General features: G+C 39.5%; 2 protein-coding genes across 3 annotated transcripts in view; both read right to left on the reverse strand.

The window, feature by feature from the left end:
• The window catches only part of cnppd1 (cyclin Pas1/PHO80 domain containing 1), a 29101-nt gene extending 16691 nt beyond the window's left edge, over window positions 1-12410 (reverse strand). Inside the window, exons 1-2 of the mRNA XM_060898490.1 lie at window positions 12245-12410; window positions 3583-3685 (exon numbers count right to left, since the gene is read on the reverse strand). Coding sequence (XP_060754473.1) covers window positions 3583-3685; window positions 12245-12307 — 166 coding nt within the window. The 5' untranslated portion in view covers window positions 12308-12410. The remainder of the gene's footprint in view (window positions 1-3582; window positions 3686-12244) is intronic.
• Window positions 12411-21345: 8935 nt separating this feature from the next.
• abcb6a (ATP-binding cassette, sub-family B (MDR/TAP), member 6a) overlaps window positions 21346-24954 on the reverse strand; it is a 52073-nt gene continuing 48464 nt past the window's right edge. For both annotated transcript variants that reach the window (XM_060898491.1, XM_060898492.1), the window contains exon 20: window positions 21346-22360. In XM_060898491.1, the coding sequence (XP_060754474.1) occupies window positions 22201-22360 (160 nt within the window). In that variant the 3' untranslated portion in view covers window positions 21346-22200. The remainder of the gene's footprint in view (window positions 22361-24954) is intronic.

Below are 24954 nucleotides of genomic sequence, written 5' to 3' on the forward strand. Positions count from 1 at the left end.
AAGTGGGAGGCACCTGAAAGTGTTCTCTAATTTTGATCAGTGCATTTTTTGCAAAATGCAGGTTTTTTGTTGAAATGCGTTATCCATTTTGTGAAAAAGTGTTGTTGTAGCATGGTATAGACACAACAAAATGTCCTTAAACTGTTGAGCAGTGAAGATGGTATTATTTCAAAATTATTCAAGTTTTTATAAGTTGTTCTCTAATTTTGATCTCCAGTGTAGGTAGCGGTCTGAGTGAATGACCTTGACGTCCGTGACGTCACAGCAGGAAGGCTATCGGTCTCATCGCCATTTCCGCTAGACTAAAACACAGAGCTGGCTGCAACTCCGATCCTCCATTCTGAGCTGATTTATCGCCGTGCCACGTAGATGTGTTGCTGGCGGGTGCAGCAGCACGACAGAAGGTGGATGTACGTTACATTCATGACCCAAGAATGTTCAAACTGCAAAGATTTGGACGCGTTTTGCAAGAAGTTCACGGGCACATTGGGCGCCTATGAAGTGGTCTCTCCTCTGCTCTGCACATTTTACTGAAGACTCGTACGAGACCTCTGATCTGTTGAGGAACGTTGGCTATAAGCCCGTATTGAAAGAGGGTGCAGTACCAACAATTAAAGGAAAATAAAACTACAAGAAAAGGAAAGTATTTATTTAAAAAAAAAATTTTAAAAAGGAAAGCAAGTTCAGTTGCACCAGTTCTCCCGGAGTGTGAGCCGAGGGTTGTTGCTAAAACCCGGGACGGAACGGGACGTGACATATCGCTCGGGCAGTGATCTCCCCGCGGTTGTTGCTAAAGCCGGTGATGTCCCATCCCAGGTTTTAGTAATTGCCTGAGCCGAGCAGTAATGGTGGAGTACTCAGTATGGAGAAAATGGAGAATGAGTGGAGCAGCCGTCTGATTTCTCTGCCGGACATGCTCACCTCAGCAGCAATATTTCACCCTTGCGTGGAAGAAGCGAATGAATGGAGAACTGAACGAACAACTGAAAGTCAGATTGTTTCAAAACAGTCGGCCACAAGAAGCGAGAACGCAGACGGGTAAGCTCCGACTCTCATTTGGATTTAAAAAAAAAAAAACCGTTTACCTGCATTTAGATTAATACATGTAACTTGTATTGTGTTTAAGTTAGCGGTGTAAGATAATTTAATTTGCTTCAGAATGCGATTCTCAGTTGATCTGATTATTTAATCAGCCTTTTACGGTTTATCAATGAAAATGCATGCATGTACATGTCTGTTGCATAAGTTATAACACCCATCCTGTTTTAATGAGAGTCAACCCACAAATCAATGAAGTCAAATCAGTCTTAGTTGAGCGAGTCGGTGACGGGATTTCTTACCTTCACCGTAAATGTTTATTTATATGACTTTGGTCTATAGCTGTAAAAGGCCTCGGCCTTAAAACCGGTTCCCGCTGTGACGTCACGCACTCAGGGCTGGCTGGCTCAGCGGGGCAGCTCCAATACGCCAACTTTGCGGTCGATTTTAACTCTCAGAAATATACATTTTTATTCCCATTTATGCAGCGTACAAGAGTCAAGCATGGAGATACTATCCATACTATCGGGGGAGCACATTGCGTACGCACTTGGGAGCCAGTCATTATGGGAAACACCTGATACTGATTTGAGCGCAATCAGCACATGCATATAAGGACAGAGGCTTTGTGCAGTGTTATCATTACCACGGTCATGTTTGTTTGTAGCCAGGTTTATTATGACACTGCTTTTGGTTTCGCTTTTGTAAATATCACGCTTGCTAATAAATGCTCTTTCTGCACTTAGACCCGTCGACTACAACATACCGGAAGCAATACTTCACAAGGTACCTGTGAAAACAGCGCCCTTATATGCGCGTGCTGACTGCGCTCAAATCGTCATCAGGTGTTTCCCATAATGACCGGGTCCCAAGCGCACGCACAATACATTCTGAAGGACCGCCGGATGTAAACGCATGTTTTAAGTCTTGGTGAAGCTGAGGTTCTGCTGAGCCGCTGGGTTGAGGCTCATGCTCACTTCACTGTATAAGAATGAGCACCACGCTGCAGTTGTGATACATTTTTTTAGGAATTCTTACCTTTGTGGAAATGAAGTGAGTATACCATCGGGTTTTTGATCTCTCCGTTCGACACCGAGTCCTGCTGAATCTTTTCTTCTCCATTTCCCCTTGTATGTTTGGAAATCTCTCTAGTTTTTTTCCCCCCCACCCGATGATTGAATTACTTTTGGTAAATAAAAAAAAAAAAATCTGATGTCTTCATTTCGTTGAGAACGATTTGTACATCCAAAACTGCAGTAAAACCTTCCCATGCTGATCAATAACAACTAAGTCGGCTGAATGAAGCACTACAAGTGTGCCTCCTGTCGTGGCGACGTAGTTACCGTTGCTATGGGGTCATGTGACGGCACAAAGCCTTGATTGCGTTAAAGGACCAGTCCACCGTATTTCCATAATGAAATATGTTCTTCTCTGAATTGAGACGAGCTGATCCGTACCTCTCCGAGCTTTGTGTGACCTCCCAGCCAGTCAGACGCGCTGTCACTCCTGTTAGCAATGTAGCTAGGCTCAGCATGGCCAATGGTATTTTTTGGGGCTGTAGTTAGATGCGACCAAACTCTTCCGCGTTTTTCCTGTTTACATAGGTTTATATGACCAGTGACATGAAACAAGTTCAGTTACACAAATTGGAACGTGGCGATTTTCTATGCTATGGAAAGTCCGCACTATAATGACAGGCGTACTAACACCTTCTGCGCGCTTTGACAGCGCATTGATACCTTCACTCGGAGTTGTACCATTTTTTTTTTTTTTAGACAGGGCGGACGGACCAGGGCATTCGCCCGCCTGGCCGTGCCCGACAGGGAGCGCTCTCGGCCGGCTTGGGAGGCAGACGGCAGCCCCTCCTGGAAGTGTGGTTTTACCATGGGCCTCATGCGGAAAAATTACAAAGTCCTAGTTTTACCATGGGCCTTAGGCTGAAAAAATGACAAAGTCCCAGTTTTACCATGGGGCTCGAGTTGTACCATTCTTTTTAGACAGGGCGGACGGACCAGGGCATTCGCCCACCTGGCCGTGCCCGACGAGGAGCGCTCTCGGCCGGCTCGGGAGGCAGACGGCAGCCCCTCCTGGAAGTGCAGTTTTACCATGGGCCTGTGAAGGTATCAATGCGCTGTCAAAGCGCGCAGAAGGTGTTAGTACGCCTGTCATTATAGTGCGGACTTTCCATAGCATAGAAAATCGCTACGTTTCAATTTGTGTAACTGAACTTGTTTCATGTCACTGGTCATATAAACCTATGTAAACAGGAAAAACGCGGAAGAGTTTGGTCGCATCTAAATACAGCCCCAAAAAATACCACTGGCCATGCTGAGCCTAGCTACATTGCTAACAGGAGTGACAGCGCGTCTGACTGACTGGGAGGTCGCACAAAGCTCGGAGAGGTACAGAGCAGCTCGTCTCAATTCAGATAAGAGCATATTTCATTATGGAAATATGGTGGACTGTTCCTTTAACCTCTTACGTGTCTGATGTACTGAGCTGCACATCACATCATGCCAGGAGGATGCACACACGCACACTTACCAGTAACAGGACAGGAAAGCGCATCTAGGGACGCATCTTGATCCAGACCGTAGTACAGACGCTTCCTCACTCGCTCTGAAAGTCTCTGATGTCCCGGGACGAACTATACACAAGTAAACACAAGGTCAGTTTCATTAGTGGACTTTGACATTATTCATGTTATACATAGTGAAAGGAATTGGGGTCATGAAAAAATAAAAGCTTTTTTTTTTTTTAAATAAATCCTTTCTAAAATATATATATATGAAGCATACGAAAGGTATTTTTGAAATTAGTTCCAGCAACATACATTTATTTTGTCATGAAGATTAGCACCTTTTACCTCATTTGCATATTCACTTTACTAGAGCCGCAGCTAGTTATCGACACCTTTTCAGATTTACCAATAAAATTTTTTTTACAAAAGGTGGGTTTCAGTTCTAACAGTTATTATTGGTTAATTAATCAACAGTAAGACCCCCCTCCCCCTTTGATCTTGTCATCTGATGACACAGCTGAGACAGATTTTTTTTTTTTTTAGCACGATCAGCAATTTTTCAGAAAACCCAGATGTTATCGTCGCAGGTAAGCATGGTGGAAAGATCATGGACGTGTTTTTATCGATCGAATTCACCGATATTTTGTGATCTCCATGTCGAAACCTGCTTTGTTTCTTACTCTTTCATTTGACAGCCGCCATTTTGTATCTAAACGTGCGTTTGAGAGTCACGTGAGGTGTCGGTAATAGTGATCACTTTCACCGGTGTCCACCATTATCGACACCCTGTGGAATTAAGGGACATTTACAACTGTTATGGATCGATCTCTGTGTAACATTGTTGAAGTCGATGAAGTACTTTAAAAAATAAAAATGCTGTGACTTAGAAAAATTTTTTTTTCTGATTCATAACAGAATGGAATGTTTATAGAGTATTTGGAATCCGATTGCAATAAACAGACCAGAATTAAATATTAAAAATTACACGCTTGAAATATTCATTCACATTTTTCTATTCCATTCAGATTTTTTTTTTTTGCAGTTTGTTGTAAATCTCTACCACATATTACAATATCGGTAGACATTTTATATTTTGGTTCGAAGAATGACCTGCGACCTTCGACCTGGAGTTTCATGTGCTTACAATCTCAATTCCCCGTTGACATTTATTGGTGAACTACAAATTAATACAAACAACGAATGAACAAAACGTGATCTACGAAGATACTTAGAAAGTAGAACAAAAAGATTTTCTGACGCAGGTTCAACGTTATCAGTTCGTTTACAAACATTAGAATTACTTCCTCATTTATGTCAACACCGACATATTTATATAAAAGATAGTTTGTACTAAATATAAGTCTATGGAAAACAAATTTGGAAAAAAAAAACAACTGTTTTGTTCACTTAATACCACATACTGATTTTTTTTTTAAATAAATAATAACCTGGATGTCGATAATTACGGAACGGTGTCACAGTAACCAGGAATCAACTCATTTTTTCCAGTCGAAGTTTGAGTAATTATTCATGCACAATTCATGTATTGAAAGTCTTTTCTACTTTTGTAACAGCCAAACGATCGTTAAAAAGTGTCGATAACTGTAGCCGCCGCTGCTCTAAGAATGGAAAATAAACATAAAACAGTATTAAAAGGTATTACATCATTAAAGATTGTCTTTAATCCTGTTGTGTCCCAAACTGCCCTGAGTTCATTATTTAATCAATTTTTCTCGCTCATTTAGTGTAGGTAATCATATGGGGCCGAGAAAAATTAAGGATTAATTTCACGACTGATTTCGAAGGTTTGAAAATTTTATAACCACGGGTGAAATTGATCCTTAATTTTACGAGGAACCATACGATTACTTGTTTATAACAACATATAGGGCCAAATTCATACTTTGGAAGCCATTCAAGTTCACAACATTTGTCATTCACGTTTTCTGAACCAAAAAGGGCGCCAGACTTGTCTTGCACGTTTGAATCAGTTTCTAAAGCGTCTTTCATCATGACACGAGGATTTTAAAATCTTTCAGGATTGATCCCGGATATTTCTCTCGTCTCAGATGCCGATCCAATGTTGCCTGCATTACTTAAAGAGTCTGGTTCATAGTTTTCCCCATTTTCTTTCCTCACTTCTGCATAAAACCGCGATAGCACCTTGTCTAATGCTGTGTTCACACTTATACCGGTACGAAAGTGGTATAACTGTATCGATACAAAGTATACCTGTACAGTTTCGTGCATCTGTCCACACTAGCGAGAAATGTTTGCGGTTTTCTTTCATGGTAGTTGAAATGCGCGTGCGCGAAATGTTTCCGTGGTTACCGAGTAACTTCCTTCCGAGAATATATGGCATCCGTTATTTCGAGATCTCGAGAAAACAAAGCAATTATTTCATGATCTCAGCTGGATCACTGTATCTCCGTCGGTAGAGATGAAGCCGGGCCAGTCTTCTGCGGAGGTGCCGCGGACTAATTTTGAAATGATCCCTTATTAAAAGGCTTAATGCAATCTCTCCCTGTGTCAACCCCTGATCAAAATATTGCCTTATTAGGTGATGGATTATTCCAGACATTCTAATGACCAAAGTTGCGTCTATACAGAATGAGAAATAGCCCCAAAGTCAGCATATCACAAGTCTCTTGGCGCACCTGAATGAACCATTTCTCAGCTGTTTACTCGAGATCCTGAAATAATTTTGTTTTCTTGAGATCTCGGAATAATTGTGTTGTTTTCTCGAGATCCTGAATTAATTATGTCGTTATCTCGGGATAACAAGGTGAATTAAAAAAAAGGATCATATGAAGGGCCTCTCTCGGCTTCCGTACGGATGAAACAGCGTGTGTGTGCTTTTTGTTGTCAGTGTACAGTCTGTATTTCTGGTGGTCATTTATTCAGTCGAATCGTATAAAACGCGCGAGGCAGTTGAGAAAGAAACAAACGAATCTCCGTTCTTCACTATTTTATTCAGCGAAGACATCGATTGAGGTGTGTGACTTTGCACATTATATTTGTATCGATACAGACCCGCTTCATCTGTCCACACTACAGCGAAGCGCTACAGTACCGATACTGTTCCGGTACGAAACCCATACATTTGTGGGTTTCGTACCGATACAGTTATACCGCTACAGTACCAGTATAGTTGCTAGTGTGGACAGGTGTTGCGGTACGAAAGTAGTTTCGTATTGGTACGAAATCCCTAGTGTGGACAGGGTATCACTCACAGCATTCATACGTCACTACAGAGTCGTTTATTTGTCTTTCGGCGGCCCGTTTCTTAAACACGGAAAGCCAAAAATGCGTACATTTTTTTTGGTATTTTCATTTTCGCTTGCAGCTTTCAACTGGCTTTTCATTTCTTCGTCAAATATAGCGAAATGTGGCATTGCAGAGTCAGCCATTTTGTTGACAAAATTTGCTAATTTTTGTCACCGTAACCAAGCAATGAACTAGCCAATAGCATTTCAGAAATACAGCCCCGTGTACAGGAAAAAAAAAGCCCTCCTTGATTGACCCATCAGAACTGAGTACTACTACTTCTTGTGTAGATTTATTGGCGGTTAACAATCGATGTGTATTACCGCCATCTACCGGGCTGAGGTGTGATCTCAAGGGATAATCATCGTTGATCCTGTAGTCAGACCTTGAGCAGGTCACGTCCTGATAGAATGTTCAAAAAGATATCAATATTATGTCTCGAGCAATGTGTCATCACAACAATACAGTACACAGTGAGACACAAGGTCACAGAAGAATTCTAGCCTTCTCGCTGAAATAGTAAAATAGAATGGAGTAGAATATTAACAATATTAAGAGATGTATGCTCGAGTTAATCCTTGCTCTTCTTGACGAGTATTGGTGCTCAGAGGGCGGGCATGCCCTATCAGCCCTCGTCCCACCTCACCGGAGCTTAGAGAAACTCCAGCCAAATTGTCCCATGAACCAAACAAAATCTTCCCGTAAACCAATTACGAGGATAACCAAACAAAATCTTCCCGTAAACCAATTACGAGGATAACCAAACAAAATCTTCCCGTAAACCAATTACGAGGATAACCAAACAAAATCTTCCCGTAAACCAATTACGAGGATAACCAAACAAAAATCTTCCCGTAAACCAATTACGAGGATAACCGAACAAAAATCTTCCCGTAAACCAATTACGAGGATAACCGAACAAAAATCTTCCCGTAAACCAATTACGAGGATAACCGAACAAAAAATCTTCCCGTAAACCAATTACGAGGATAACCGAACAAAAAATCTTCCCGTAAACCAATTACGAGGATAACCGAACAAAAAATCTTCCCGTAAACCAATTACGAGGATAACCGAACAAAAAAATCTTCCCGTAAACCAATTACGAGGATAACCGAACAAAAAATCTTCCCGTAAACCAATTACGAGGATAACCGAACAAAAAATCTTCCCGTAAACCAATTACGAGGATAACCGAACAAAAACTTCCCGTAAACCAATTACGAGGATAACCGAACAAAATCTTCCCGTAAACCAATTACGAGGATAACCAAACAAAATCTTCCCGTAAACCAATTACGAGGATAACCAAACAAAAAATCTTCCCGTAAACCAATTATGAGGATAACCGAACAAAATCTTCCCGTAAACCAATTACAAGGATAACCAAACAAAAAAAATCTTCCCGTAAACCAGTTATGAGGATAACCAAACAAAAAATCTTCCCGTAAACCAATTACGAGGATAACCAAACAAAAAAATCTTCCCGCAAACCAGTTACGAGGATAAACAAACAAAAAAAATCTTCCCGTAAACCAATTACGAGGATAACCAAACAAAAAAATCTTCCCGTAAACCAATTACGAGGATAACCAAACAAAAAATCTTCCCGTAAACCAATTACGAGGATAACCAAACAAAAAAATCATCCCGCAAACCAGTTACGAGGATAACCAAACAAAAAAAAACTTCCCGTAAACCAATTACGAGGATAACCGAACAAAAACTTCCCGTAAACCAATTACGAGGATAACCGAACAAAATCTTCCCGTAAACCAATTACGAGGATAACCAAACAAAAATCTTCCCGTAAATCAATTACGAGGATAACCGAACAAAATCTTCCCGTAAACCAATTACAAGGATAACCAAACAAAAACTTCCCGTAAACCAATTACGAGGATAACCGAACAAAAACTTCCTGTAAACCAATTACGAGGATAACCGAACAAAATCTTCCCGTAAACCAATTACGAGGATAACCAAACAAAAAAATCTTCCCGTAAACCAATTACGAGGATAACCAAACAAAAAATCTTCCCGTAAACCAATTACGAGGATAACCAAACAAAAACTTCCCGTAAACCAATTACGAGGATAACCAAACAAAAAAATCTTCCCGTAAACCAATTACGAGGATAACCAAACAAAAAATCTTCCCGTAAACCAATTACGAGGATAACCAAACAAAAAATCTTCCCGTAAACCAATTACGAGGATAACCAAACAAAAATCTTCCCGGAAACCAATTACGAGGATAACCGAACAAAATCTTCCCGTAAACCAATTACGAGGATAACCAAACAAAATCTTCCCGTAAACCAATTACGAGGATAACCAAACAAAATCTTCCCGTAAACCAATTACGAGGATAACCAAACAAAAAATCTTCCCGTAAACCAATTATGAGGATAACCGAACAAAATCTTCCCGTAAACCAATTACAAGGATAACCAAACAAAAAAAATCTTCCCGTAAACCAGTTATGAGGATAACCAAACAAAAAATCTTCCCGTAAACCAATTACGAGGATAACCAAACAAAAAAATCTTCCCGCAAACCAGTTACGAGGATAAACAAACAAAAAAAATCTTCCCGTAAACCAATTACGAGGATAACCAAACAAAAAAATCTTCCCGTAAACCAATTACGAGGATAACCAAACAAAATCTTCCCGTAAACCAATTACGAGGATAACCAAACAAAATCTTCCCGTAAACCAATTACGAGGATAACCAAACAAAATCTTCCCGTAAACCAATTACGAGGATAACCAAACAAAAATCTTCCCGTAAACCAATTACGAGGATAACCGAACAAAAATCTTCCCGTAAACCAATTACGAGGATAACCGAACAAAAATCTTCCCGTAAACCAATTACGAGGATAACCGAACAAAAAATCTTCCCGTAAACCAATTACGAGGATAACCGAACAAAAAATCTTCCCGTAAACCAATTACGAGGATAACCAAACAAAAAATCTTCCCGTAAACCAATTACGAGGATAACCGAACAAAAAAATCTTCCCGTAAACCAATTACGAGGATAACCGAACAAAAAATCTTCCCGTAAACCAATTACGAGGATAACCGAACAAAAAATCTTCCCGTAAACCAATTACGAGGATAACCGAACAAAAACTTCCCGTAAACCAATTACGAGGATAACCGAACAAAATCTTCCCGTAAACCAATTACGAGGATAACCGAACAAAATCTTCCCGTAAACCAATTACGAGGATAACCGAACAAAATCTTCCCGTAAACCAATTATGAGGATAACCGAACAAAATCTTCCCGTAAACCAATTACAAGGATAACCAAACAAAAAAAAATCTTCCCGTAAACCAGTTATGAGGATAACCAAACAAAAAATCTTCCCGTAAACCAATTACGAGGATAACCAAACAAAAAAATCTTCCCGCAAACCAGTTACGAGGATAAACAAAAAAAAAAAATCTTCCCGTAAACCAATTACGAGGATAACCAAACAAAAAAATCTTCCCGTAAACCAATTACGAGGATAACCAAACAAAAAATCTTCCCGTAAACCAATTACGAGGATAACCAAACAAAAAATCTTCCCGTAAACCAATTACGAGGATAACCAAACAAAAAAAAACTTCCCGTAAACCAATTACGAGGATAACCGAACAAAAACTTCCCGTAAACCAATTACGAGGATAACCGAACAAAATCTTCCCGTAAACCAATTACGAGGATAACCAAACAAAAATCTTCCCGTAAATCAATTACGAGGATAACCGAACAAAATCTTCCCGTAAACCAATTACGAGGATAACCAAACAAAAACTTCCCGTAAACCAATTACGAGGATAACCGAACAAAAACTTCCTGTAAACCAATTACGAGGATAACCGAACAAAATCTTCCCGTAAACCAATTACGAGGATAACCAAACAAAAAAATCTTCCCGTAAACCAATTACGAGGATAACCAAACAAAAAATCTTCCCGTAAACCAATTACGAGGATAACCAAACAAAAATCTTCCCGTAAACCAATTACGAGGATAACCAAACAAAATCTTCCCGTAAACCAATTACGAGGATAACCAAACAAAATCTTCCCGTAAACCAATTACGAGGATAACCAAACAAAATCTTCCCGTAAACCAATTACGAGGATAACCAAACAAAAAATCTTCCCGTAAACCAATTACGAGGATAACCAAACAAAAAATCTTCCCGTAAACCGATTACGAGGATAACCAAACAAAAAAATCTTCCCGTAAACCAATTACGAGGATAACCAAACAAAAAATCTTCCCGTAAACCGATTACGAGGATAACCAAACAAAAACTTCCCGTAAACCAATTACGAGGATAACCAAACAAAATCTTCCCGTAAACCAATTACGAGGATAACCAAACAAAAAATCTTCCCGTAAACCAATTACGAGGATAACCAAACAAAAAATCTTCCCGTAAACCGATTACGAGGATAACCAAACAAAAAAATCTTCCCGTAAACCAATTACGAGGATAACCAAACAAAAAATCTTCCCGTAAACCGATTACGAGGATAACCAAACAAAAACTTCCAGTAAACCAATTACGAGGATAACCAAACAAAATCTTCCCGTAAACCGATTACGAGGATAACCAAACAAAAACTTCCCGTAAACCGATTACGAGGATAACCAAACAAAATCTTCCCGTAAACCAATTACGAGGATAACCAAACAAAAAATCTTCCCGTAAACCGATTACGAGGATAACCAAACAAAAACTTCCAGTAAACCAATTACGAGGATAACCAAACAAAATCTTCCCGTAAACCGATTACGAGGATAACCAAACAAAAACTTCCCGTAAACCGATTACGAGGATACAGAATTGAGTAATTTGGCTCTCTGTATTATAAGCACTGTGAAGAAATTCCCACAATGCACTGCTTTGGGTCAGCGTCCAAATACACACATTAAGTGCACTAGACTGTAGTGAATAGGGAGCATGAGTATCTGGAACACAGCCCGCTCCCATGTTACATTTATGAGTGATATTAAGATCTACTGAAATCAATCACGGGCTAATAAATAAGCGTAGATTAATATAAAACAGGTGTCTTTTAATGAGTTAATTTAGTTTGAAATAAAAATGTTCTTATTGATAAATGACAGTAATTCAAGCTAATCGAAACTGGTTTAGCTAGTTCACATTTTTCGCGCCACGAAATAAACGTCTGTAGTGCTAAATTTTTTTTAGATATATTTATAGGACACTTTTATTGCTTTAAATGTCACACATGGTGGTTTGTTTTAAAAATATATATATTATAAAACTTAATACAGCGACACTTTTAAGAAAAATGCAATAGCAAGAGCTGAGGTAGTTTGCTAACTAGCTAGCACAACCAGTCGCTGCTAAAACAGGTCTATTTTCACCACAAACACACCGTAAACTCCTGGAAATCTGAGAAAGGAAACATCCGCTCGTCGAATAAATCCCCAAAATCCATTTTTACAATTTAATTCTCCGACATGAAACAGAAAGAAACCCGATAAACACGCTTCAAGGCGTCGCCCTCAGACGCCTTATTCTTCCGCAACGGCGGCTACACCCAAACGCGACATCGCGGTGCTGTAGTGCCCTAGGTAGTGTCCAAATAACCGCTCACATACACGCTATGTAATGCGCTTGTATAGGGACTTTGTAGCTATTCGGGATGGAACCCATGACTCCAGAGGCATCCAGAATGGCGGAACGAGTTAATGGCTGATTTCACAGCTCGGTTTCAGTGGTGTTAAAGCATAAAGGGTTTAAATGTTTATCAAAAACAAATGTTTGTTTTTAATAAAACCATTAAAAATCCTGGTTTTATATAGAAAGAGAGAGAGACAATGTTTCACATGTTTTAACACTATAGATGCTGTGAGAAATTTCAGGAATAACACTAATAATAACTATAATAATAATAATAATGAACAAATATCAGTAAATTAATAATGTTACATATTCACCCAGTAGTTGGCATACCCGTATTAAATTCAAAATGAAGCCAAGGGCCATTTTCAAAATGATGCTAGCGCCACCATGCTTCATCTCATCTCATTATCTCTGGTTCAAGCTGACAGAAAGGTAACAGTTACTCAAATAACCACTCTTTACATCCGTACTGAGCAGAAAAGCAACTCAGAATGCGTAATACGTCAAACATCGAGACTACAAAGATACAGGCACCTCAGCTCGCCAAAACTCATCTCATCTCATTATCTGTAGCCGCTTTATCCTTCTACAGGGTCGCAGGCAAGCTGGAGCCTATCCCAGCTGACTATGGGCGAAAGGCGGGGTACACCCTGGACAAGTCGCCAGGTCAGCACAGGGCTGACACATAGACACAGACAACCATTCACACTCACATTCACACCTACGCTCAATTTAGAGTCACCAGTTAACCTAACCTGCATGTCTTTGGACTGTGGGGGAAACCGGAGCACCCGGAGGAAACCCACGCGGACACGGGGAGAACATGCAAACTCCACACAGAAAGGCCCTCGCCGGCCCCGGGGCTCGAACCCGGACCTTCTTGCTGTGAGGCGACAGCGCTAACCACTACACTACCGTGCCACCAAAGTGTAACTAATTTTAATAAAACTATTTAAAATGCTTGTATAAAAGATCCAAAACGTTTTCACACAATGTCGCTGCTGTGAGAAGTGAGAAAGGTCAGGAATGAAAAAACTCATGTCTCAGATGAATACATATTTATTTAACAAATGTTGCCAGGCAAAACAAACCTCGCCCGGTAGAATATGAAGGAAGATATTGTGGGGAAAAAAAAAATCGGTACCCTATGGGTCCGTGTGGCTACTGCTTCTAAACAAAATTGTTTTCTGATCCCATGTTCATACAGTAAATATAGCATATACACTACTGTTCAAAAGTTTGGAGTCACTTTGAAATGTCCTTATTTTTGAAAGAAAAGCACTGTTCTTTTCAATGAAGATCACTTTAAACTAATCAGAAATCCACTCTATACATTGCTAATGTGGTAAATGACTATTCTAGCTGCAAATGTCTGGTTTTTGGTGCAATATCTCCATAGGTGTATAGAGGCCCATTTCCAGCAACTCTCACTCCAGTGTTCTAATGGTACAATGTGTTTGCTCATTGCCTCAGAAGGCTAATGGATGATTAGAAAACCCTTGTACAATCATGTTAGCACAGCTGAAAACAGTTGAGCTCTTTAGAGAAGCTATAAAACTGACCTTCCTTTGAGCAGATTGAGTTTCTGGAGCATCACATTTGTGGGGTCGATTAAATGCTCAAAATGGCCAGAAAAATGTCTTGACTATATTTTCTATTCATTTTACAACTTATGGTGGGAAATAAAAGTGTGACTTTTCATGGAAAACGCAAAATTGTCTGGGTGACCCCAAACTTTTGAACGGTAGTGTATATATTTATGAGGCAGTAGCCACAAAAATGAAACGTAATCCAAAAATGAACAATTTAAAAATCACAGAAGTAAAATATACCAAGTGTCTGTACTGTATATTATTCTACTCTTACCTCTTACAGTTTTTGAAACTGAAACCTTTGAACCGAGGCTGACATACACACGCTGTCGCCATGACCCAAACTCTTATTTCCCGGAAATGGCTCGGCGCTAGAGCTCAGTGGAACGCGCTTTCGCTCTGTAATAAGCATAAACATGTCTGAAAGTGATTTCTTTAATCTAGTCCATTTATTTCGAATGGTGAACCGAATTGTATACACTCACCGGCCATTTTAATCAGAACACGTGTATGCACATGTGCAGTCCGCGATCGTTACACTCTTACAACACAATGACATCGTGCTTAGCGCCTCTATATGAGGCAGTACACACAACAAAAACGATTCTGACCTTTTTGGTGACCTTGACCAGATGACCCTTAAAATGTTGGAGGTTCTATTTGAGACCAATGCCCATCCATCCTGAAAGTTTCATGAAGATTGATCCAGCCGTTTTCCCGGAATATCGTTAACAAAAAAACAAAGAAACCTGACCAAAAACAATACCTCACCCCCTGGTGGACTCCGTCCTGGGCGATGTGGTAATAATAATAATAAATAATTATCCAATGTACATAATCATCTGAATACTCTTACTGAAATGGATAAAATGAAGCCAAGGGCCATTTTCAAAATGATACTACCACCCTGTGCATCATCAAATAGCTCAAGTTCGGTCATTTTAGTGTTTTAAGGTCCTGCATGTAGTTCAAAAGGATATCTTTTTCTAATAAAATTTGAAATCTATTTAAAATTTAACATGCTTCAGATATTTTAACAGTCTAAATGCTGTGAAACCCCAAGGGGTACTGACCCCAAGGGGTACCGCTGAACTCAATGCTACCACCATCATTCTTCACAGCCATCCTAATATAAATTGTGTTTTGGATAATTTCTAGACAAATAATTCACTGATTTATGGTTACAGTGGTGCTTGAAAGTTTGTGAACCCTTTAGAATTTTCTATAATTCTGCATAAATATGACCTAAAACATCATCAGATTTTCACACAAGTCCTGAAATGAGATAAAGAGAACCCAGTTAAACACATGAGACAAAAATATTATACTTGGTCATTTATTTATTGAGGAAAATGATCCAATATTACATATCTGTGAGTGGCAAAAGTAGGTGAACCTCTAGGATTAGCAGTTAATTTGAAGGTGAAATTAGAGTCAGGTGTTTTCAATCAATGGGATGACAATCAGGTGTGAGTGGGCACCCTGTTTTATTTAAAGAACAGGGATCTATCAAAGTCTGACCTTCACAACACATGTTTGTGGAAGTGTATCATGGCACAAACAAAGGAGATTTCTGAGGACCTCAGAAAAAGCGTTGTTGATGCTCATCAGGCTGGAAAAGGTTACAAAACCATCTCTAAAGAGTTTGGACTCCACCAATCCACAGGCAGACAGATTGTGTACAAATGGAGGAAATTCAAGACCATTGTTACCCTCCCCAGGAGTGGTCGACCAACAAAGATCACTCCAAGAGCAAGGCGTGTAATAGTCAGCGAGGTCACAAAGGACCCCAGGGTAACTTCTAAGCAACTGAAGGCCTCTCTCACATTGGCTAATGTTAATGTTCATGAGTCCACCATCAGGAGAACACTGAACAACAAATGGTGTGCATGGCAGGGTTGCAAGGAGAAAGCCACTGCTCTCCAAAAAGAACATTGCTGCTCGTCTGCAGTTTGCTAAAGATCACGTGGACAAGCCAGAAGGCTATTGGAAAAATGTTCTGTGGATGGATGAGACCAAAAAAGAACTTTTTGGTTTAAATGAGAAGCGTTCTGTTTGGAGAAAGGAAAACACTGCATTCCAGCATAAGAACCTTATCCCATCTGTGAAACATGGTGGTGGTAGTATCATGGTTTGGGCCTGTTTTGCTGCATCTGGGCCAGGACGGCTTGCCATCATTGATGGAACAATGAATTCTGAATTATACCAGCAAATTCTAAAGGAAAATGTCAGGACATCTGTCCATGAACTGAATCTCAAGAGAAGGTGGGTCATGCAGCAAGACAAAGACCCTAAGCACACAAGTCGTTCTACCAAAGAATGGTCAAAGAAGAATAAAGTTAATGTTTTGGAATGGCCAAGTCAAAGTCCTGACCTTAATCCAATGGAAATGTTGTGGAAGGACCTGAAGCGAGCAGTTCATGTGAGGAAACCCACCAACATCCCAGAGTTGAAGCTGTTCTGTACGGAGGAACGGGCTAAAATTCCTCCAAGCCGGTGTGCAGGACTGATCAACAGTTACCGCAAACGTTTAGTTGCAGTTATTGCTGCACAAGGGTTCACATACTTTTGCCACTCACAGGTATGTAATATTGGATCATTTTCCTCAATAAATAAATGACCGAGTATAATATTTTTGTCTCATTTGTTTAACTGGGTTCTCTTTATCTACTTTTAGGACTTGTGTGAAAATCTGATGATGTTTTCGGTCACATTTATGCAGAAATATAGAAAATTCTAAAAAGGGTTCACAAACTTTCAAGCACCACTGTATTTTTCATAATGTCATTTATTTATTTTGAAAAAATAAAGAATTTACAATGATTCATTTTTAAACTTTGACTCCTATGTACGTCGATTTTAATGAACAACCACACACACACACACACACACACACACACACACACACAATCCATTGTTATACTAAATCCAATATGCACAAAACCCATTTTCACAATCATGTTCAAAATCAGGCGGCTCATCCAAAAAAGTCAATTTTTCATTCATTCTACATTTCTCCCCCTGACAAAAAGTTTCCAAACATGTAAATGAATCACAGATTTACAAACTGCTTTACATGAAAACATACCAGGCTCTTACCTAATGAACATTTAGTGAGAACACACTGCTTTGTGCTCTTCGGATTTCTTTGGTATCATGGTACACAAATCCAGAGCGTGTACTGTATACAGAGGACCTGATGAGCTAAATATGGAAAAGATTCATAAAATAATAAAAGGAATGCGTCGACAAAATGTCTTGCACGGTTGCCCTTTTCAAACATGTTTACCAATTAAACATTTATTTTTTTCTTCTTATTTTTGCATTTTTAATTTGCCGAAGATTATTTTTTTTCTTTCACTGAATTCTTGTTCTACTTTACGTCATATTTAAATGACTTTCCTTTTTGCAGATCCGGTCCTCAATACACACAAACGCTTCTCAGCAGCAATTCCGCAAAAAAATAATAACTAATTCACAAATTAAAAACTGCAGTAGCTGAGCTATTTTCATACAGAAGGCCACATTACACAGATGTACGCGTTATCAATTCAGCCCAGAGACTGATAACTGGATGTTGTGTCATCTCCATGTTTAAACACACCCATCTGTCATAACAGCGTGTGTGGTGACCGTCTCTGAACACACACATACACTTTATTAAATAACAACAATAAAAATATTTCATAATTCAGAGCATCATCTTTAATAATGCAAGCTGACAATAACAAGAACACCCTTAAAAACAAATGAGCAGGCCATAAATAAGAAACAAAAACCCGGTCTACATACTGTACATAAATGTGTTTCAAACTTAACATTTCTTTCAAATTAGCAGCTAAAAAGAAAACAAATAGACCCAGTATCTAAACGATTCAATTACATTAAATACACTGAATATGTACTGTCTTATTTTTATTCCCATTTACCTGCTCCTGGATAATAGTCAGCTGTACGTGATAAATGTGGAATTTTTATTTAAAAATTCCGAATATATAGACTAGGGTGCATCAGTTGCCGTCACTTTCATAAAATCTGATGCGTTTTTGTCTGGGTGTTCCTTTTCACCAATAAAGACATCCTGTAAAATTTTTTGACCGTATTCAAAAGTCTAATGGTGGCACCATGAGGTTCATTTTTTGCCAAAAAACGCTTATTTTATGTTTTCGCGTAAGGTTTGAATCACAACGTTGGACTCCATTTATTGATTTCTTGTGACCCAGAGATCATGTTAAGAACCTTTGCAAGGGATTGAGAAGCATTAATGTGATTCATAATACATTTGTATTGTTTAAAAGTAATTGAACAATGATTCAATGAACAGCTAAAACTCAAACTGTGCTTGATAATGTATTTAGAATATGTACTGAAAATGTGTATCTAAGATATTTGGTATACTCTATAAGGTGCCATAATGTTTCATGAAAAGTGATCGAAATTTTGTCATAAAAGTCATAAAATAGCAGCTTTTTCCATAACTTTGAGCTCCTGGTGCCACCATTAAACTTTTGAATTTTGTCAAAATATTTCACCCAGTGTGTTTTCTTACCAAAAGGAACATAAAAACAAAAATGCATCATGATCGGAGGAACTTTTCATTTTTAGGGGGCAACTGATGCACCCTAATATACACACAAATTAAAAAATTCTATGAAACAAAGTCAAAGATTAAGCTCGGGGAAAAAAGGTACAGTTAGACTGGTACCAAAATCCAGAATTGTGACACCCAAAGGCATTTTTGAGACAAAGTCGCCAAACAGTCTTATTTTGTCGATTTGGGTGTGCCGAATTCAAATCTGCAAGATGCCGAGCTCTATCTGACCTCTGTTGACCTCTAGAGGTCATTGAACTTTGGGCCTGTAAACGTCTCAGCTGAACCCAGTTTCTCAGCTTTCTAAGGAATGAAATGTACTAAAATGATTAATGAAGTTAGCAAATGGCCTTGTTTGTTAAATGTTTGGGTGCTGAATTCATTTTTCATTTGTAAAACAACATATGACCTCTGATAACCTCAAGGTCATTCAACTTGGCCTATAGGCCTATGCATTTAACGGCATTTTTAAACCGACTTTACTCCCCCAAAAAGAATATGAACAGACAAAAAACAAATAGAAAGGAACAAATACAACATTAAATGCCAGTCCATGTACATGTGACTTACTTTTCACAATGAGAATGCCTCGGCGATCACCTTACATAACATTGCATTACATTTAGCGGTTATTGTTTATACAAAGCTACTGAAAAAAGGACAGATTCAGCAGCATACAAAATGTGGGGGCATACAGGGTATACAGGTTAATCAGCGTTAGTATATATGAGAGTTTTTTTCTTTGTTGTTTGTTTTTTGTAAAGGCTTTACCCCGTTTAAAACAAAACAAACAACAAACAACAAAGAAAAAAACTCTCATATATACTAACCCTGATTAACCTGTATACCCTGTATGCCCCCACATTTTGTATGCTGCTGAATCTGTCCTTTTTTCAGTAGCTTTGTATAAACAATAACCGCTAAATGTAATGCAATGTTATGTAAGGTGATCGCCGAGGCATTCTCACTGTGAAAAGTAAGTCACGTGTACATGGACTGGCATTTAATGTTGTATTTGTTCCAGGGCTTTGAACCGGTTCAAGGAACGAAAACCGGGAACTTTTTCTATTTCACATGGAACAGAAACGAAACCAGAAACTTTATTATTTTTTATGTTCCGGAACAGAAACGCTTATTAAAAATAATGGTAACCGGTTAATACTGGTTTTTATTTCGTTCCTCAAAGTTTCCGTAGCCTACAAATAAAAAAGCCATTCTTCTCCTGCGCAAGTTTCTATGACCCGCTGGGGTTCACTTCCTGTGTGACGTTCGCTGACTGAGTGGAGAGAGCGGGAAGGTGGACTACTATCACGTCTCCATGTGATAATAAGTGAGTAAGTGCATTACTGAGTATCTGAGCAAAGAAGAGCCTGAACGTTGCAACCTCCCTATTGGCTGTTTGTAAAAATGTATCAATTGTTGCCCTTCCCACGGGAATCATCGCGGGCTCGAGAGACGAGACCTGACGAGTTAGTTCGTTGGTAGCAGAAACGTCTGGACACAAATCGGGTTTTCAGAAAAGGAAAGAAAATAAACGGAGGGTCGAAAATACAAAAAAGGAGGCAGAAAATGCAAAACGAGTTTTAAGGTAGGACAAATGGTTACTTTTCTGAGGCAGCCCGCCGTGGCTGCCTGCAGGCTTATTTATTATAGCCCATTTAGTTAAAATAGTTGATATAAAATGTTTATAGTTATAGTTATGTGATGGTTGTCCTGATTTAGACTGGTGGGTTTTTTTTTTGGGGGGGGGGGGGGGGTTGCGCGATGTTGCACCCGGGTCCAGATTAGGGCAGAACCGGCCCTGGCTACATTTCAGGTGTAGTTTGTTTTATGTATGTATGTACTTGCATAGATGTGTACTTGGTCTTCCAATATGGCGCCTAACAAAATCTCGCGGTACGGTGACGTCATGCGGTAGCCCTCTATTTGGCCTGACTAGCCTTTGGTAACACACTAAACGAATGATCTTTCATTTTTGGCACTTTTTCTGTTTGTGTAGATGGGAAGACATACTGAGAATCCAAATCGCCAACATTTGAAATAATAATTGTTTTGAATGATTTCTTGTCTTATTTAATGAAGGTTGTAATAGAATTAGCCTACATTTGGCTTAAGCTGGATGAGACAGAGACATAATTTTATAGCCATTTGTTAAACAGCTGACAGGGAACGTAATTAACCGTTCCGGGAACAAAAATTTTTTGTTCTAACCGGTTCGGGAACGTCTATTTAATGGTGGAACCCCAAACCGGAAACGTTAAAATTCTGTTTCTGTTCGGAACGAACCAATAGGAAAAAAATTCTGGTTCAAAACCCTGATTTGTTCCTTTCTATTTGTTTTTTGTCTGTTCATATTCTTTTTGGGGGAGTAAAGTCAGTTTAAAAATGCCGTTAAATGCATAGGCCTATAGGCCAAGTTTAATGACCTTGAGGTTATCAGAGGTCATATGTCGTTTTACAAATGAAAAATGAATTCAGCACCCAAACATTTAACAAACAAGGCCATTTGCTAACTTCATTAATCATTTTAGTACATTTCATTCCTTAGAAAGCTGAGAAACTGGGTTCAGCTGAGACGTTTACAGGCCCAAAGTTCAATGACCTCTAGAGGTCAACAGAGGTCAGATAGAGCTCGGCATATTGCAGATTTGAATTCGGCATACCCAAATCGACAAAATAAGACTGTTGGCCGACTTTGTCTCAAAAATGCCTTTAACTCCTTAAATAAGCACTTTTTTGAATTTTGGTACCAGTCTAATTCTTTCTATGTCAGTATTTAAATTTTATGAAACAATTAAAATAGTCTGAGCTAAAATCACTTGGCTTGCTCGCATCTTATTTACTGGTTTTAAATCACACAATAAACGAACTTGTGTAACTCGGCTGGGTGGATAACATTATCGCTTTTTAGTATTTGTGTTGCTGAGCTATTATCGACATTTGGGGTGGGGGGGGGAAGAAAAAAACAAAACAACAACAACAACAACAAAAAAAAAACAGTTTGCTGATTGAATTAAACTTGACACCGACCCAGCTTTCGTTACCAAGCACTTATTTCTCCATGGGAACTGTTTATATTACAGATGCTGAAGATGTTTTGTTCTGCATTGAACACGAACACAGCTTTCAGCAAATGCTGCCACCACCATGTATCAAGTAAACTAAACAGCTCAGCATAAACTCTTCCCAATCGGAAGTTTCCTTCTCCCAGCAAATTCCCACATGACGTCAATGTGGTATTATTCTCCTTCCTTTATATTATATATAAGGCTGCACTGCCGATTCAGTGACTCTTGACAGACTGAAAGTAATGACGGCTCTATATCTGTTCTAATACAGAATGTGTGCGTGTTCAAATGTGGGGTTTGTTCATACGCCACCTCAGTAAAGATAATACGTCTACACAACATAGATCTGTTTCATTATTGGTATAATGCTTTGAAAAAAAAAAAAAAAAACACACCCCACTTCTTACTCTTTTCAATAGTACCCAGAATCCTCTCTGCACGTGCTGTTCGGCTCTCAGTGATGCCCGTGTTTTGCAGTGGACGATGGGGGTTGGAGTTTCTCAGGACATCGGTCTTTGGTTTCCGAGTCGGAGGCCGAGTCCGAGTCGGAGGCCTGCTGCTGTTTCAGCCACATGTCCGCGTAGAGCCCTCCTTTAGCTAAAAGCTCCTCGTGTCTATGAAGAGATTAAAATAGAGAGTGGAAAAGGTTGACCAGAACGTCGTAGCTCATCTGGCCTGCCATCAAAACAACCATGACTAACGAAACTGAAATGTGACCCCGTGAGAGAGGACCAACCAGTGGCGGCTGGCTCATAGGGGGCGCTCGGGCGCCGCCCTCCCAGATGTGGAGGGGAAAAAAATATATAAAATATATCGATATATATTTTTACAAATTTTATTATCAATGTCAGTTTTACTTAATAGTGTGTGCCTACATGCGATCTGAATTATTTAAACAACATTTCCACCAACTGACTCTCATTCAATGGTGAATTTCCACCGACAGACGCGTATCATTTCTCTTCTTGGGCGCTCGACAAAGCGCCTCAGAAGTGCAGCGGAATAGCCAATCGTGTATGGTTGCTCGGGAAAAATCATAAATATTTGGCCAATCAGCATCGCCGAATTTAATGGTTTTGGGGCGCTGGAAATTTCGCCCCGCTACAGAAAATGCATCTCTCTCTCTCTCTCTCTCTCTCTCTCTCTGTCTTTGATGTTCAAAACTAGACTTTTGGTTCATATTGGACAATAATCACACAGCTTTCTTGTCATAGTTTGTATTCACAAGAGTGTCAACACTGTGTTTCGCTCCCCCTCTCACTGTCTCGTTTCACAGAAATACACCGAGCTCAGAACACACACACACACACACACACACACACACACACACACACACACACACACACACACACACACCTCATTTCATAGCCACTCTCTCACACAGAAATCTTACACTCACCTTAGAATCACACACACACACACACACACACACACACACACACACACACACACACACACACCACCTCACTCAGTCCCACACTCACCTTAGAAACCTTCCTCCCTCTCTCTCTCACACTCACACACACACACACACACACGCACAGTTGATTTGTATAGATTCAGCTGAAATCATACCCTTGCTGTAAACTTCTCTCAAGAACTTGAGTATTGTATTGTATTTGAAACCGTTCCTTTCCAAAGCATAAATGGAGCCTAATATAGCTGTAAATTGTTAATTTACTTTATCTGTGAAACTGCTGATTTTGAGAAGGAAATTATATTATTATTGTGGAATTGTCATTTTCTGACTGTTCATTTGAATGCTTATACTGGACTAGGCAGGGAACTCTACTGGCACACACCAAGAATTTTTTTCACCAGCTGCCACTGGGACCAACCTCCACGACGAATCATTTACAACAGGAAAAATCAACAAAGGTCGAAATTTTGTTCCTCGAGAGAAGATCGACCCAAAACATCCATCAGAACTGAATTTGCATGATGAGAGAGGAGATGCGATTCTCGTCAGAAGAAAAATGTCTTCAGTTGATCGAATTACTAATTTGTTCGCAAAAAAAACCCACAATACAACGACCAAATGTTGTGCAGAATGACTAGTTCTTTCAAACTAAGCAATCAGAACTGAAATCCATTGAGAACTGAAGGAGGGAGGAGACACGATTTCACGGAAAATAAACCAAGTTGTAAACAAATTGCTTACAACAGGAAAAATCAAACAAACGAACGACCAAGTTTTGTTCCCTGAGGGAAGATCGACCCAAAACATCCATCAGAACTGAAATCGGAGATACAATTCTAGTGAGAAGTCCAAAAACTCGTGAAGTCAACCGAATTAGCGGTTGGTTAGCAAAAAATTGACAATACAACGACCAAGTGTTGTGCAGAATGAGTAGTTCTTTCAAACTCAACAAATCATCCATTGAGAATTGAGAGGAGATATGATTTAGCTGAAAATAATCAAAAGCTGTCAACAAATTGTTTACGACAGGAAAAATCAAACAAAGAAATGACCAAGTTTTGTTCCTCAAGGGAAGCTCGACCCAAAACAGCGATCAGAACTGAAATCGGATGAGAAATGAGAGCGGGCAGATAAAATTCCAGTGAGAGGCCTGGAAAATTTGTTAATTTGGCCTGATTACTAACTCGTTAGCAAAAAAAAAAAAAAAATCACAAAACAACCAAGCTTTGTGCAGACTGGAGTTCTTTCAAACAAAATCAGAATGGAAATCCGTGGAGAACTGACGGAGGAGATACGACTTAACTGAATTGCGGACGATGGATGCCACACGATGGCAACGGCTCATCGGCTTTATGGACGGATGAGCTAATAAAGTGACGCAGAAAGTCAAGAATACTCAGATATGCGCTGGCATTCCAACGATGCTTAACTGGTCTCCAAACGTGTGCCGAGAAAACGATCCCCACGTCGTTACACCACCACCACCACCACCTGCCTCAACTGTTAACACAAGGCAGGTTGTGTTGTTGCTGTTGACACCAAATTCTGACTCCACTACCAAGTCTCAGTGCCCAGACAGCCTCAGGTTCCTGATTTTGGCTCACAGTAGTGGAACCCAATGTGGTTATGCTGTTGTAGCCCATACGGTATCACATTTGTGATCTGTTGAGATGCTTTTCTGATCACCATGGTTGTAAAGAGTGGTGATTTGAGTTCCTGTCAGCTCGAACCCGTCTGGCCTTCGACCTTTCTCAATCAACAAGGTGCTCCCACCTGCAGAACTTGATT

Source organism: Neoarius graeffei, chromosome 18 (genome assembly GCF_027579695.1).
Source record: "Neoarius graeffei isolate fNeoGra1 chromosome 18, fNeoGra1.pri, whole genome shotgun sequence".
Taxonomy (NCBI): domain Eukaryota; kingdom Metazoa; phylum Chordata; class Actinopteri; order Siluriformes; family Ariidae; genus Neoarius; species Neoarius graeffei.